General features: G+C 39.7%; 1 protein-coding gene across 1 annotated transcript; it reads right to left on the bottom strand.

The window, feature by feature from the left end:
• Nucleotides 1-3,471: 3,471 nt before the first annotated feature.
• Nucleotides 3,472-5,775, bottom strand: dlx2a (distal-less homeobox 2a). Its single transcript, XM_034885093.1, has 3 exons — nt 5,258-5,775; nt 4,666-4,850; nt 3,472-4,505 (listed from the first exon to the last, which is right to left on the bottom strand). Exons 1-3 carry the CDS (start codon nt 5,574-5,576, stop codon nt 4,191-4,193), a joined length of 819 nt encoding a protein of 272 aa, XP_034740984.1. The 5' UTR covers nt 5,577-5,775; the 3' UTR covers nt 3,472-4,190.
• Between the last annotated feature and the right edge of the window lie 9,384 nt (nt 5,776-15,159).

Below are 15,159 nucleotides of genomic sequence, written 5' to 3'. Positions count from 1 at the left end.
TAATTATTAGGCTATATAAATGCTGGTTTAATTTTTCTTGTAGAGCAACACCATCATGCAGTTTAACTATTTGATTAGCTTTAAGGGGACTCAAAAGAAACCAACTCTGGCCTAGTTTATCTCTGCTCCTTGTTTAACAGCCCTGTCTCTATTGTTATTATAATACATGACTCAGAACATATACGGTCCTTTGTGCACAAGCCAGAAGCAGAATAGGTATATGTACATTTCAAAACCATTAAGAAAGAATATGAACTGTGCTGCTGCCGTGGTGAACATAAATCTGCTTATATCCCCAGAAAGGCGCAGCTGCACATCCAAGAGGGTCAGCGTTATTTCGCGGTATTCTCCCCTTGATTATACGAGCTGAGCCCATCAAACCCAGCATAATTACAGTCATTTCGCCCTTATTTATTCTAATGCAGTTTCCCATCTCTGAGGTAGCCTAATTATGAGCTTTTTTTTTTTTTTTCGCACGGAGGATCTTTCTGCGTTGACAAAAGAGATAGTGCTCTGAAAGAAATGTGCTGCTGCCATAGAAAAAAAAGCGAAATAGGTGAGATGCCGTTTCGTCACTGTTCCTCAGACCATGTGTAAGGCTGGCAAATTGCTTGCAGGTGTACATCACGGAGTTGTCAATGCGAAGAGGCTTCAAAATTAGCACAGCACAATGTAAGAGTAATGATAGCAGCGACTGGATTAAAGAGCATTTTCTGTGTCTCCCCTTTCTTACAGTTCCTCTCGGTGTGAACAGCTTTCTTTGCTAAATTACTTTTTTTTTTTTTTCCACAAAAGCAGCACATTAAATACACTGAATACATTTAAAAAAAAAATGTTTTTACCGAAGTTAAAGAATAAAATCAGTCTTTGAAGTAGATTCACATCATGACAGAATCGTCACAGATTCACAGATTGGACTAAGAATTCCATTAAATAAATGTTGCAGGAATGAACTAAAAATGATAAAGTATGCCTGTAAAGACCATAAGCCTGTTTTCTGTTGTTGCTCATATCTAATGCAATTCCACGCTTGCGCTACTTCCACTGAGAATTCAAGAAGTAAACCTTTCATACACACCTTTCAGTTTGAAAGAAAGAGGCAAGCTTCCTCTGGATAATGGCGAAATCAGCACAGAGGCAGATGAGCAGCAGCATCCTGCAGCACAGACGCAAGAGGAGCGCTTACATCCCACAAAATGTGTCCCATGTGTTGGTCTAAGCTATAACAGCAGAGTTCAGAATATGACTGAAAATGTCTGCTTTATTTCCTCTCTTTATAGCTGATGGGAAAAAAAATGTAGATTATTAGCATAAATGTTTACTCCTCATTACGCTGATGACATTGTGCACTTGAGATCTTGGTAATCTTTGGGGGAAATTATGAGTAATTTCTTAAAATTTAAAGCAGCAGTTACCATGCAATTCAGGATAATTCTACGTGGGCTCCACACGGATATAATTATCGTTGAGTCAAGATGTTAGGCTAAAAACTATGCATTGATATTCCCATTTATTATGTACATTCAACTTTGACAATGTTGATGCTTGAAATAGCGTGAAATTGTCTTGGGTAAAAATAACACCCCATATTAGGACATGTAAAATTGCGAAGAATTATACAGTAATTGCAGGCTTTCAGATTTGAAAGCCAGAATGCTCAAACCATTGCAAATGTGGATGAAATTACAGATCTGAGTATAAATTCGGATAGGGGCTATGGCATTTACAAGTTGCCTGGAAAAATGCAAAAGTAGGCCTATAAACCACATAGCTCTAATCCCTGAAGGAAGTCATGGAGCAACAGAAAACATCCAGCAATTTGTATTATTATCATTATTATTATTATTATTTTTATTGCTATTATTATTATTATTATTATTATTATTATTATTATTATTATTATTATTATTGTTATTATGAATAATAATGGTATAGTAGTTGTAGGCCTAGTAGGCATAGTGGTATTGTTATTAGGACGAAATCGATAGCTTGTATCATTGATAGCCTACATGTGTGCGGATTAATCTGCTTTACTGACGCAGGCTAGCTAAGTAAAACCAAACATTAGGAGAAAACCAGCTAGGCTAAGTGTTATTCCAGTCCACGGTGCAGTGATCATAGAGGCCTGTCACGATGCATGTTCTCTGTACAAGAAACAACAGCATCCTGCAAAGGGCCACACAGAGCCAGGCGTGCACGGGCCTACAGCACATAGGCTATTTAATGTGTTGGCGCACAGCACAGAGCTGCTGCATGCCTAGGATCTGATCCTGTCAGCTCCAGGAAGGAGGCTCGGCTCCATCATGAAGATATAGCAACTGCTGACAAGCTACAGTCCTAATTATGTACAAGGAAACGATCCCACTTGATGGCCCGTGGTTGTTGGAAGGGAAGCGTGTGGGGTAGACAGTGATGATCATGAATGACAACTAAGTGATGGGTATGTGTATTAATAATAAGCCCCCGACTAGGCACATTTACATCTATCAGGGCCAGTGTAGCTCTGACTAAATAGCTATGCCTATAACAAAAAAGGCGTTTGGGACTTGTGCCTCTTTACACCATAGCCTGCAGGCCATACCATGAGCCACGTAAATAATGTAGGTCAATGTGCTCGTCTTCAGAGATCACAGGCTTTACTTGTGAGACGTGAGAAATGTTTCCATGATGTTGTAGCTCCAGGCTGTCTTGGACCTAGTTCCTCTCTTGTTAGGCTGAGTTCATAACACGTCTGGAAAGCGACTCACTGACTCCACAGAGTCTGAGGCGCTTGTGCTCATTCATACCCACCCTCATCTTCCCCTCTCGCATGCCAAGGCTTGTTGTTCTGGTGCCTCCTCCACTGAGCCTGCGCCCCGGGCCCGACTCTGCCTCTGCCTGCCTGAATAAGCCGCCGGTTCGGCTAAGCATACTGACAAATAATCTTACAATTGTGATAGCATCCTAACATGCTCTCTCTCTCATTACAACCAACATCTAATGCCTATTACTTAAGAAACAGCTTTAATGAATGTAACGCTATCTAACGTTAGTTTTAAAGGTAGTCTAAACGGCCGGCTAGTAGGCCCAAGTCTTAAAGTCCTAAAGTCCTGATGGTCCTGACTAACTGACAGCTTACCGGTTTACTAACATGGTTACCAGACAACATGACTAGAAGTTAGCCAGGATATTAATTTAGTCAGCTACAGGTGTTCGTATTATCGGGAAATAGTCGAGGAGTTTCAGCCTATCCCAACCAACTCATGCGACACTCAACAAACTTTAATTGTATGCTTTAAAAATAAATCAATAACTAAATTGCTATACAAAATATTCAAAATTGTTTGAAAAAAAAACTGTCCCAGACATAGCCCATATTTTCTGCTCATTGCTAAACGAATAAGGCATGAGTTCCCCATGTCATCCTAAATGCTTCTTAGCAAAGAAAATGTGTGTGCAGAGAAAACACTTTGGAGAAAAAAGGAGGTATGCATGTTCACAGAAAACATTTTTATTTAAATAACGTCTGGTCATATATGGAACACTGCTAAAATAAATAAGACAAAAATACAATTAAGTGTGATACAAGTAAATCAGAGGGTAGGACAATCAGTAGCTTACGGTGGTTAATGGTGGTTAATTTGCAGCAATAGTCAAAAAAAAAGAGTGACATGGTCTATCAGAAAAGCTGTGGTAAAATATTTACAAACGTAGATTCAGAAACTTAGGCTTATATTCAAATCAACTAGCCTAATGGCATAAGAAATGAATGAAGGTAGCCTACGCTGTTTTATCGCACAACAAAATGAGGTCATATTGAAAAAGGCACGATACAGTTAACGTGTGCTACATTTGTGACAGGTTGTCCTGCGATGAATGTTTTTTTGTTTTTTTTTTGCAGAAATGGCAACAAAGTGACGTCCGCGTAAAAGTAGGCTCGCGCCCGGCTGTGATTGCTTTGGGTAATAGTGGTTCATTCATCCCTCCACATAAACAAAATAAATAAATACAAAAATAACTGTAGAAATCTGTGACTACAATTTGCCAGCGCGAAAACGGGCAAGGTCCACGAGCCTGTCTGGCTCCATTAACTTCTATATGCTTGCAACTTCGCATGGCACACACGAGGTCTGTAACGTGAAGGTATTGGCATTTTTCTTTTTTTCACCAGTATTTTCCGATTTAAACCCGATGTTTTGTTGTCGTTTGTTTTAGAATATCGTCCCAGCGCTTATGGCGGTGTTGTGGTGGTGCTGGATCAGAGGCTGCAGATGCGTCGTAGAGTTCGTGGTAGAGTACCAGGAGTAGTTTGCCAAAAACGCAGTCGTGTTGGGAGGGCTGCTACTCGGAGGTAAACTAGAGTTGACACTGCTCATTCTTTGAGTCTGTGGAAAGTCCCAAGCAATAGCTGGTGGGGACGTGCAGGGCGGAGATTCACTGGAAGCAACATGTTGCTCTGGGGGGATTTCTCCACTTTTCCACAACTTCTTGAACTTGGAGCGGCGGTTTTGGAACCAGATTTTCACCTGAGAAAGAAACGGATACAAGCATGAAATTGATTTCCCCATATCATTTCTCAAATCCCCCTTGTCGTTTAATTTCCTTTCACATTGTAATCCAGATTATCAATATATATATGTACTGTATATATTACAGCGTATGAATCCACGTCTTAGATGCACCCACCTGTGTCTGCGTGAGGCCCATCGAGGCTGCCAGCTCGGCCCGCTCCGGTAGAGCCAGATATTGCGTCTTTTGAAACCTCCGTTGAAGTGCGGCCAGTTGAAAGCTGGAATAAATGGTCCGAGGTTTCCTGACCTTCTTTGGTTTTCCATTTACCATCCGGATTTCTGGCTCGCGCTCTTCTTTCTCTGTGGGAACATTCAAAAACAACTCACGTTACGCATAAAGGATACTGTAGTTTTTCAGTTGCATAGAACTTTGAGGCATTTTGCACGGCCCTACGTATTAAGTAGATACGCGTTAACCTCATAATTCAATTTCATCATATTTGTATATTATAATGCCAAGGGAAACATATCAGAGTTTGTTTAAGATTTGTGTTAAACAATACATTAATTTAGCATTTACTGTCAGTGTTTGGTGCGAGTATGTCTAATACTTTCTGACCACATAATAATCTCGTCAATGATGTTATGCACAATTCAACTTCCTCCTCATACATTTCAGGCCATAAGTAAGTTCTAAAGCTGGATCTCAAACAAAAAGATGAAATTAATTAAACTGTATTTTTAAAAGAATGTGAGAGCATCTTTACCTGTATCGGCTGGAGTAGGAGAGGAGTTGGAGCCGAAGGAGCTGTATGCACCATAAGATGAGTTGAAACCAAGGTCGTAGGACTTGGTGTTATATGGCACAGTGCTCGTGGCGTTACCGTGGTACTGGTAAGAGCCGAGTTGGCCAAATGGAGACCCTGCGCAATGGCCAGGCTGTTGGCTGTTGTAATAGCTGCTGTCCGTCGCCGTGGACACCGGCAGAGTCGGAGACTCCTGCGATTTGTGCAAGCTGTGGTAACTGCTTGAGGTAATCTGGTTTGAATGCATATCAGTATTTAAGTTCTCAAAAACCCCAGTCATCTTCGAGTTGGAGTGGAGCAGCCTCGTAACCTATGCGCAAAAAAAAGCTGAAAACACGACTCAAAATCTTGGACTGATGACACCTTTTCGTGAATCGAAACGCATCCCCGTGTAAACTGTGGAAAAATCAGCGAAGGTGTGTCCCTCTCGCAGTGGCCTGGGATTATCTGCTTCGGTCGGCGGTGGGAGCGCATTTATGTGAGAGGGAGAGAGCGAGCTACTGTGTCTGAGGCAACCAATGAGTAGGCTGCCCGAATGACTACTCCCCACCGCATCCACCCTCCATTATTTGTTCAGGTCTGTCTGTCCGGGTTACCTACAGAGTTTACATTAAAGGCTCTCAACAGAACAAGAGAAAGGTAGGCCCGAGGCCCAACAGGTCTGGTCCTATTAAGTATCTCTAAGCGCAATCGGCCATAGGGTACAGAATATTAAATATGACTTCAACATATATGGATAACATGTAGGCTACACATCAGAAAAGAAGCAAATAGTTTTCAATGGCATTGCGGTTATCCCTCTTCATTTGAATTTCACGCTTGTCAGTGGACAGATTTATGTCCGTTTTTCAGTAGCCTACATTATGTAAGTTTATAGTAGAACCAGACCTTTTTTATGGTGGCCTAATTATTGTTTACACGTTGGCCTTAAAACCCTCAGAAAACTAAGTGACAAGTACAAAACGAATTGGAACCACACAGAGAAAGGAGGGACATTGGGAGTAGGTTAAAGCGGGAGCTGAATACGTGAGGTGACTTCATGAAAATAGCTACAGCGCCCCCGTGTGTTGGACATCTGTCTTACAGGCCTTTTTTTCTTTTGTAGGCCTAGTTCCCTTTGTCTGCATTGAGCTGTACAGAAACACGAACCGCCTTTTAAACAAACTCCCTTCTGTGTGAAGAGGTTCACAGAATGGTTCAACAATTCAACTCTCACACAGAGTCGAAAGTGTTGGTGATGCGTTTAGTTCTCCTGAAGTACAGAAGTTTATGTGATGACAGTGTTGTTGAGACGTCTGCGTTCACCGCCACAAGATGGCAGCATAGTGCCTTTTATTAAAGCACCTGGGGTGCATTAAGCCAGTTTTCTGCAACACCACTGCAAACTTGATCAGACTTAAGCTGTAAGTTGTCAACTTGCTTTATTAAGTTCTGTTGGCCAGAGCGTCACTAAGCACTACAGGCAGACTCCTGGACATACAGAGCTGACAACATAACAATTTTACGATACAACTCAAACAAAAACAATAGCCCAATATTACCTCTATGAAGCTTTTCAGTTTGTTGAACTATAGTGAGATTTTGAATGTGTTGGTTTATTGCATCCAATATTTAAAATAACTCCAAATACAAAACAACACCACAGCCACAGAGTCTCTACAAAAAAGTACATTATATGACTCATGTAGAGAGTTTCCCAAATCAAAGCAGCAAAGGCAGAGATACCCTGGTCCATTTGGTCAAGCTCCAGAAATGCTGGATCCTAGAATAACCATATTCTATACTCAATAGTGTCTGTGACTCTCCCTGCCTGGCAAACGCCAACGCCTTTTAAACTCAATGCACCCAGTTTGTAACGCAGGGCTTTTGGTTATAAACGATATTCCAGGATGAGGTATCTTCAGTTATTTTCCCAGACTTAAGAAAATTCCTCAGAGGCACAGAAAACATTACACAACAATTACAGTCCTCTCTATGACAGGCTAACAAATCTTCAGGTGTAAAATTGATATCATGTCCCTTTAAATTTCTCTAGTCTTTAAAAAGCCTTATGCTTGTGGTTATATATTTTGTAAATAATTGCTCTTTTTGATAAATTTCTTTGTTGTTATTTTCCTTTATTCTGTCCATTTGTGAGTGAGTGCACAATGAGACCCCTATATCTAGTCCAGGGAGGCCCGTGGGGCTCCATGTCTCTACTCATTGGTGGAGCACAGTCTCTGTACTCTGCTGCCCGGCATCTGAGCCACAATGAGTAACAATTCTAGAAAAAGACATTAAAAGACAACCGTTTAAGCGATTATCTTCTCTGTTCAAGATTATTTTCATCAATGTTTGGCTGATGAGGTGGTTTTGTTGATTAAAAAAAAAAGTATTTGATTTGAACACTTTTTCATCAGACATCATGCATCAGACAAGGCATCAGACTTTTAGCTAGCAGTTAAGGAGGATTTTCACAACATATTTACCTAATCTCAGGTTTCACAGTCAACATCAATATATGCCAAAACATTCATAACAGAAACAAAGTTTATATCATACCTTTTCTTTCAGCCTTTCATGAAATAGTTGTTGTTTTTGCTACTTAAGTTCTTGACACCACGCACACCCAGTTGGTTGATAATCATTTTGATCATCGGCTGCAGAGCAGCTGGCGTTGGGGCTCTTTCCAGTGTTCAATGACATAAAAATGATGCCAAACGACAGGAGCCAGATGTAAGGAACTTTTATCATGCATTCCAAATTCCTATTAAACAGGAGCTTCTTCTGGCTTGAAATTCACAATCGCTTAAATCTCAAAGAGGATGTAAGTATCTGGCTCTGTGTCTGGCACCATCAGACAGATTGTATTTTTCTTTTTTTATCAGAGTTCAAATAATAGAATTTTGGGTATTTACGGTGCAAAAAAGGAAAAAACAACAACACTTAATCTGTTTTTGCAGTCCTGTCAAAACCCAATTCTTATTGAAATGACCATCCACGATTTGCTATTTTTTGAATACTAGAGAAAGTTGGCAAGTTGCCACACATGATCAGCAATGACCCAAAAATGATCAGTGCATATTGTCAGTTTGGTTTTAACTACTCAAAGTTCAACACGCTCGACAAAGACAACACTTTGGGATCCTTGATCATCTATTGTGAGTACAATGAACAGAACACACAACGTATTGTGTCAAAAGTTTGTGGAAAAAAGATCTCATACTCATACAAGAGACATTCTTGCTATATAGTGCAATCCATATGATTTTAATGTGTGCTGTCAATCACCATTGGATCACAACATTGCTATCATTTCAATCGTGTTTAAAAGGCTGTGAAGAGAAAGCATGCTCTCAAAAAGGCAGCACTGGCTATTGTCTAGAGGAATCAAAGTGTACCAAACAGGAAGTCATTTGTGAAAGATAACAACCCTGACATTCTGAGGAGTTATTGATCTTAAGCATCTGTTATCTTGTATTTTTTGTGTTGCAGAAGCTCACACATCACACATTACACATCATTTGCACACCGTGAGTTGAAGATACAAAAATAGTAACAGAAGTCAGAGCTCAATAAAGGAGTAGCACTGCATGAACACACAGTGTTTACTGTGTTTTCCAATAGTAATGGCAATGTCCAGTAGGGTACGATTACAGTAGAATTGGCAAGACATAAGCCAGAAGGGTAGGAAAACTATTCCCACCTAGAACGCATGTTGTAATAAATATTAACTTTAGATATAAATGTCTAATGACTTCAGGACAAAGTGGAAAATATGAAATCCTAAATAAACCTGAAGAAATATCTCTTATTTTCTGCATAACCCATCATGTGCTGAAAAATGATAATAATGATAAGGCTTGAATGACCTTGTGGAAACATCACTTCATATCTCACAAAGCTTTACTGCAACTTTTAGTTTTCGTTATAAGTCTTGTTTGCTCTTGTGGTGTATTGTGGGAGTCTCCACCTGCCAGACGGATAGTGTTTACTGTTTTTGATTAATGTAAAGCATCAGATTCTCAAAAATAAAGCCTAGGTTCTGACTAGATGTCTGCTTTTGGTACTTGGTGCCCCATATATTGACACATTTTGAAACGTTTTGCTTTATGAGACTGAGCAAACCAGACATTAGACTAGACCCGTCAAATTGTTGCTCTTTGCTTATCACCAAGCTAAAAGAAAAAGAATTTGTGATACTTTAGCATATAAAATGTGTTGGATTTAGCCAGTTTACATTATTTCTTGTAAGCACGTTAAAGTACATCAAAGTACTACAAGGTCAATTTTAATTAGACCAAGGTGAATTTTACAGAATACTTTGAATCAGTCTAATTTAATTAGCATCTAACCTAAGTTGTTCTAGAATACCTATTAAAGAAGTGCATTCATTTTGGTAAGCTAAAGAATGCAAATATAATGTTAGTAGACTATATTTAAGCATAAGATTATCTTTTGATACCTAAAGTGTAAACGCTGTTCCGACAGGACAGCTTAGACTTGAAATGGGAGAAAGAAGGGGAATGACATGTAGCAAAGGGCTGCAGGTCGGCGTTGAATCTGTGGCCGCTGCGTCAGGGACTAAGCCGCTTTATATGTGCACACGCTCCACCAGGTGAGCTACCCAGTCGCCGTAAAGTCTAATTTTGAATAAACTAAGTATATTGGTTCAATTTAGCACAGCATAAGGCATATATTAATTTTGATAACGATGATAATTGATAATTATGACATATAATTAGAACATATTATCACAATACAAATGTTTTTTAAACTTGGGCATGATGAATAGATGTGTTTCTTTTTAGGGTCACAGTATTTGTGTTTAATATGGGCAGGTTTCTAGCTCCGTAGAGTGATTTGGCTGTCGGTAGATTTTCTTCGCTGATCTCCTGCTGGGTCTATTGGAGCATTCATCACCTTGGCAACTCACCCTTTTAGTCAAGTCACATTACTGCAAGTTTTCCAGCTTTGGCTTAAAAGTTTAAATACCTCAATTACAATGCGCCCAACAAAACCAAAAGAACGATAGGAGGATTATTCGTTGTGTCTAAAAAAATTTTAAGCATTAGCCCAAGACACAGAGTAAGCAATGATGAGGTTATTACATTCATCTGCTGCTTGCAAACATGGAAATGATTTACCAAGTGCTTCTTGACCTCTCCGTCTGAGAGGCTGAGCCTGTACTGCATGGCTGCGGACATGAGTATTAAGTTGGAAAGCCTCAGCATGGTGTTCAGGATTGAGCATGTGCTTCCTCAGAATTAGTCATGGTGGCTCTTCCTGTGAAGAGAAGTTATTTTTAACAACAAAGGCTTTAATGATGAGCACAGGCAGGGCAAAACATTTAAAAGGAAGTGTATGGTTCTAAAACAATAACAGCTGTACGGTTAATGTTTGATGCTTTACATCTAGACAATCTGTTAATGTTTGATAAGGTACAGCCCACTAACAATGTTTTACACTACAATCTTAATACTCAGAGAAGGGTGGGCAGAACATAACTGATCCATTGCTGAGGTTGAATCAAAAAATAAACCTTACCTAATCTTTGTGCTTTATTTTTATTTCAATGATCAAAACCTCCACTGAAATGCAACAAAAAAACTGCTTGGTGCCTGATGTGAAAACAAACCTTGGTTCTCCAGAAAATCTGATAATTGTTTTAATTTTTGTGATGATGGTTTTCACAAAATAAGATTGTTCCAACTCAAGTAAATTCCCTGCCCTCCTGTATGATTGTCATGACATAATGAAAATACACCCTAGAGAGAATTCCATCACACTGATGAAAAAATGGTTTTGCACTTTGCATGGATAACAAAGGAATCCCCAGAATTCCCTGTGTCATCTGCACGGCCCGCCTGAGAAAGAATTCAGAGAGGTCTGTGAGGTCCCACTCCCTTCATTGTTGATTCAACGGACCCCCCCCCCAACCAGGACCCATAAATGGAAGCAATCCTTTTGTGCAAGGGGAGTGGAGCAGATATACCGCGGATGGTCTCCCTACAAAAGGGCCGTGGCACTGTCACAACAGGACCAGGATCAGCTGCTCCCTCTTTCACACACTGTGATTTAACGCTGTGCTTCACACAGACACCGATGCAGACACAACTTCTGCAGTCACTCAGCATCCATGTACCTCAAGGGCAGAACAATTAGGGGGCTCTCTTCCCTATTTCTGGATACAGACACATCCAAGATAATTAGTAGTCCTTATTTACTGCTACTTACTATTGCTTACATTGCAATGATTCCATGTTGTGCGGTAGGTTCCGAAGTCCAATATTTAACTCCTTATCTCTTAATTTCCCTCTCTGCTCATGCCCTCATATTTTAGACCATGTCATAACATATTTATGTATAGAGTCAGATAAGTAATACACTAACCTAAGATGTTGATTTATCAACATAATAATCAATTTTGCATGCCTCTATGGTGCTAAATGTCATTATCAGCAGAGTCGGGTACCGACTTAAATCTATCAGAAGTCAGTCCTTTATTTAAAGCAACAATAGCCATCTTTTTTAACTTTGCATTTTGTTCATGAGTATGGTTTCTTGGAACACTAAAAATATGCCTAGCATTTTGGGCATACTTCCTTGTCTCTCCAATAACGTTTGGGTTTGGTTTCCTCCACCCATCTCTGTTATGTGGACTTCATTACTGTGAAACAGAAAGAGCAGCCCCTTCTGTCTTACCAGGGTGTAAGTTTCAGAAATGTTAAAATGTGATGGTTTCAGCATGAAGGTGGCAAATCACTGGAATCCAACCATTACCACTGGTACCACTCTCAGCAGCTCTACCAAGGGTGACGTAAATTGTCCAGATTGCAACTAAGATGTAAAATCGTAACAGGATTACTTAATCGGTATAAAACACAATCAATTTTACATGCGTCTGTGTGCTTTATACATGTCAATATCAATAAGACTGGAACTAGATTTAATTATACTGTTTAAAATAAGAACATCCATCTGTTTGTATTGCATTGCAGTCATCACTGTGGTTTAATGCCCACTGCCAACTGTGCATTTTGGGCATGTTTCCTTGCCTCTCTGATAACTTTGGGGTTTGGTTTCCTCCAGCAGTGTCTGTTGTGTTGACTTCATCACTGTGAAACTTGAGGAGCTGGCCCTTCTGTCTCTAAACAGAGAGAGTTTTAGAGCTTCTAAAATTGAATCATTTTACAATGAAGGTGGCGAATGGGTGAAATCCAATCATCAAAATGAATGATCATTTACCTCCTTACAAAATTGAACAAACCTGTGTACCCATATGACATTAAAAGATCAGACATTTAATAACAGTACTTTGTCCAGCAATGTCCAGAAGAACAGCCTCCCCAGACTGTAGCCAGTGATTGTAAATGCTTACAAGTACATCATTAGTTTGAACTTTAAATCGTAAACTAAAAATGCGGAAGCCACTTTTGTATTGCTTGTGAGTAGCACTGATTCCCCTTCCAAAATGAAACTTAAAGTGCTCATATTATGTCTTTTGGATTTTTTCCCTTTCCTTTATTGTGTTATATGTCTTTTTTGTGTATGTTATAGGTTTACAAAGGGAATCAGCCCAAAGTCCACCCCAAAGGGACCTACCATTTCCAACAGAAAACACTGTTCACAAACTGCTCAATTGTAGTCAAGCCTTCACTTCTGTGACAAACATGCATCACTTTGTAACACATGTTATAATGTTTGCCTAGCTGATGTTACAACATTGTGAAAATGAGCAAAATATGAGTACTTTAACATCTTCACCAGTGATTTGACCAGGGGGGGCACACAGACTTTCTCAAGTCAGTGTTCATTTTATTCGTACAAAAGTGCAACTAATCTGTGAAGAAAGGCTTCGTCAGCTGCAGGGGTCCACCTGTTTAACCTGCACCATCTCTCCGGTTTCTCTGTTCCCACTGACCTGAGACAATACGAGGCCGGGCGGCTTCACCTTCTCTCGCAGCTCGTGTTACACAACCACCCAGGGCAAAAGTGGACATGAAAGTGCTGTTTGTGTGGTTGGGTGAAAGCAGGTAAAGGCAGCTACAGATCTTTTTGCTCACAGGGACAAACACAGACCATCAGCAAGCAATTTATGCAACTGATTTTTTGTTCTTTTGATCAGTAGAAGTTTACAACGCCGGTAGGGATTTACAGTTTTGCAAGCATGCACAAATTAACTTTGTCTTTTCTCCATACTGCCACTCATCTGTTCCTAAAAAAATAAAAATAAATAATCTACATTGCAAATAAGCTTCAGCTGCATGTTTCATAAGATGCATGATATGATGTGCATCTGTCCGCATAAAAGCTTTAAATTGTTTTTTATTGGCTCATTAAGATTATTGAGAACTTTCAAGGATAATGATGCCATCAGTGTTAATCAGTGTCTAATTAATATTTAATTAAATTGCGGGATATTATTTTGACAGGTCATCTGTTAATTTTTATTTTTGCATAATTGCTCATTATACTGGGTTAATGTGGAACATTACAAATGTCTCACCCTAATTGTATAGTGGATTAAAAAAATTAAGACATTGATCTAGGACACTAAACAATACTTCAAAGGGAAATGTCATGATTTAGGACAGAGTGCAACAGATAAAGGATTCATAAAAATCATATACATTGTTACACAGCAGAATCAGAGACAGAAAAGGATTATAACATCTGCACTTAAAGTTAAGTATGTTTTCTCCTACTGAGACAGGGGTTGGATGAATAAGAGGATGTATCTTTCAATTAAACAACATTTTTTAATTAATGAGAGGCCAGCAGAGGAGGTCACCGCACTGGTCACATCAGTGAAGAGGCTTGTGATGTGTCAAGATCGGATGCATCTGTTACCAAACCCACAGCAACAGAGATGCCATTCACATAGCTTAACACACACAAGTTCGCACACACGCACACACACACACACACACACAAACACACACACACACACAAACACACTGTTGGAATTTATAATTGCTTTGCTTAATATTGTGTGAATTATAATCATCATTTGAGGGTGTTGTGTTCAGTCAGGGTGAGTAAATGTTGCACTGGAAAAGAACATCAGGCAAATGTAACAGTTGAAGAGACAACACCAGACAAAGGAGGAGTCTATAATCCTTGTAACAAATTGTGTGCTTACATGACCTTGTTTTGTATCTACCGAAACCTAAAGTTGCTGAGCCTTCTATTGGGAGTGTCTGAAATGTGTAAAGAAGGGGACAGCCGAGGAAGACGAAATAAGACAACTGGGTAATCTGCTGCTGAGACTTGTCCCTCTGTACTTTGCTTGCATCTTGTCTCCAGAACATTATGTAATAAAGTACACTCTATTTTCCAACTGCAATTGAGAATCTCTTCCTTCTAAAAAAGAACCTTGGGGCGTAATTGTTAGCCCAACAACACACACACACACACACACACACACACACACACACACACACACACACACACACACACACACACACACACACACACACACACACACACACACATACACATACACACAAACACACACAATGCCCATATTGTGTTCTAAGGGATTGTGGCCCAGGCTGGTTCAAACATCACACCAGCATCAAACACTGGCAGATACTTTGATAAATGTGAGCAGGCCATACAATGAAGCTGTTTTCATATTTCATGCAGGTTTGGATGATAACAAAGCTGCTAATCAGAACATAAATACTGCTGCTGGTGGCTGAAAACCTCAAACCTCTTAAATGCCAGGTCTTCAGGAACTATGTAGAGGATCCTTGTGGAGCTGAATGTCTTAAACCTGGATGATCATACAAGATTTTTGTATGTTCTGAGGTGACTGAAGATCTCACGCGTGTTTCATGAACACAGAACCACAACACCTTTTCTGTATAGTTCTTACT

Source organism: Etheostoma cragini, chromosome 11 (genome assembly GCF_013103735.1).
Source record: "Etheostoma cragini isolate CJK2018 chromosome 11, CSU_Ecrag_1.0, whole genome shotgun sequence".
NCBI lineage: Eukaryota > Metazoa > Chordata > Actinopteri > Perciformes > Percidae > Etheostoma > Etheostoma cragini.
This window is presented reverse-complemented; position numbering and strand designations above follow the sequence as displayed.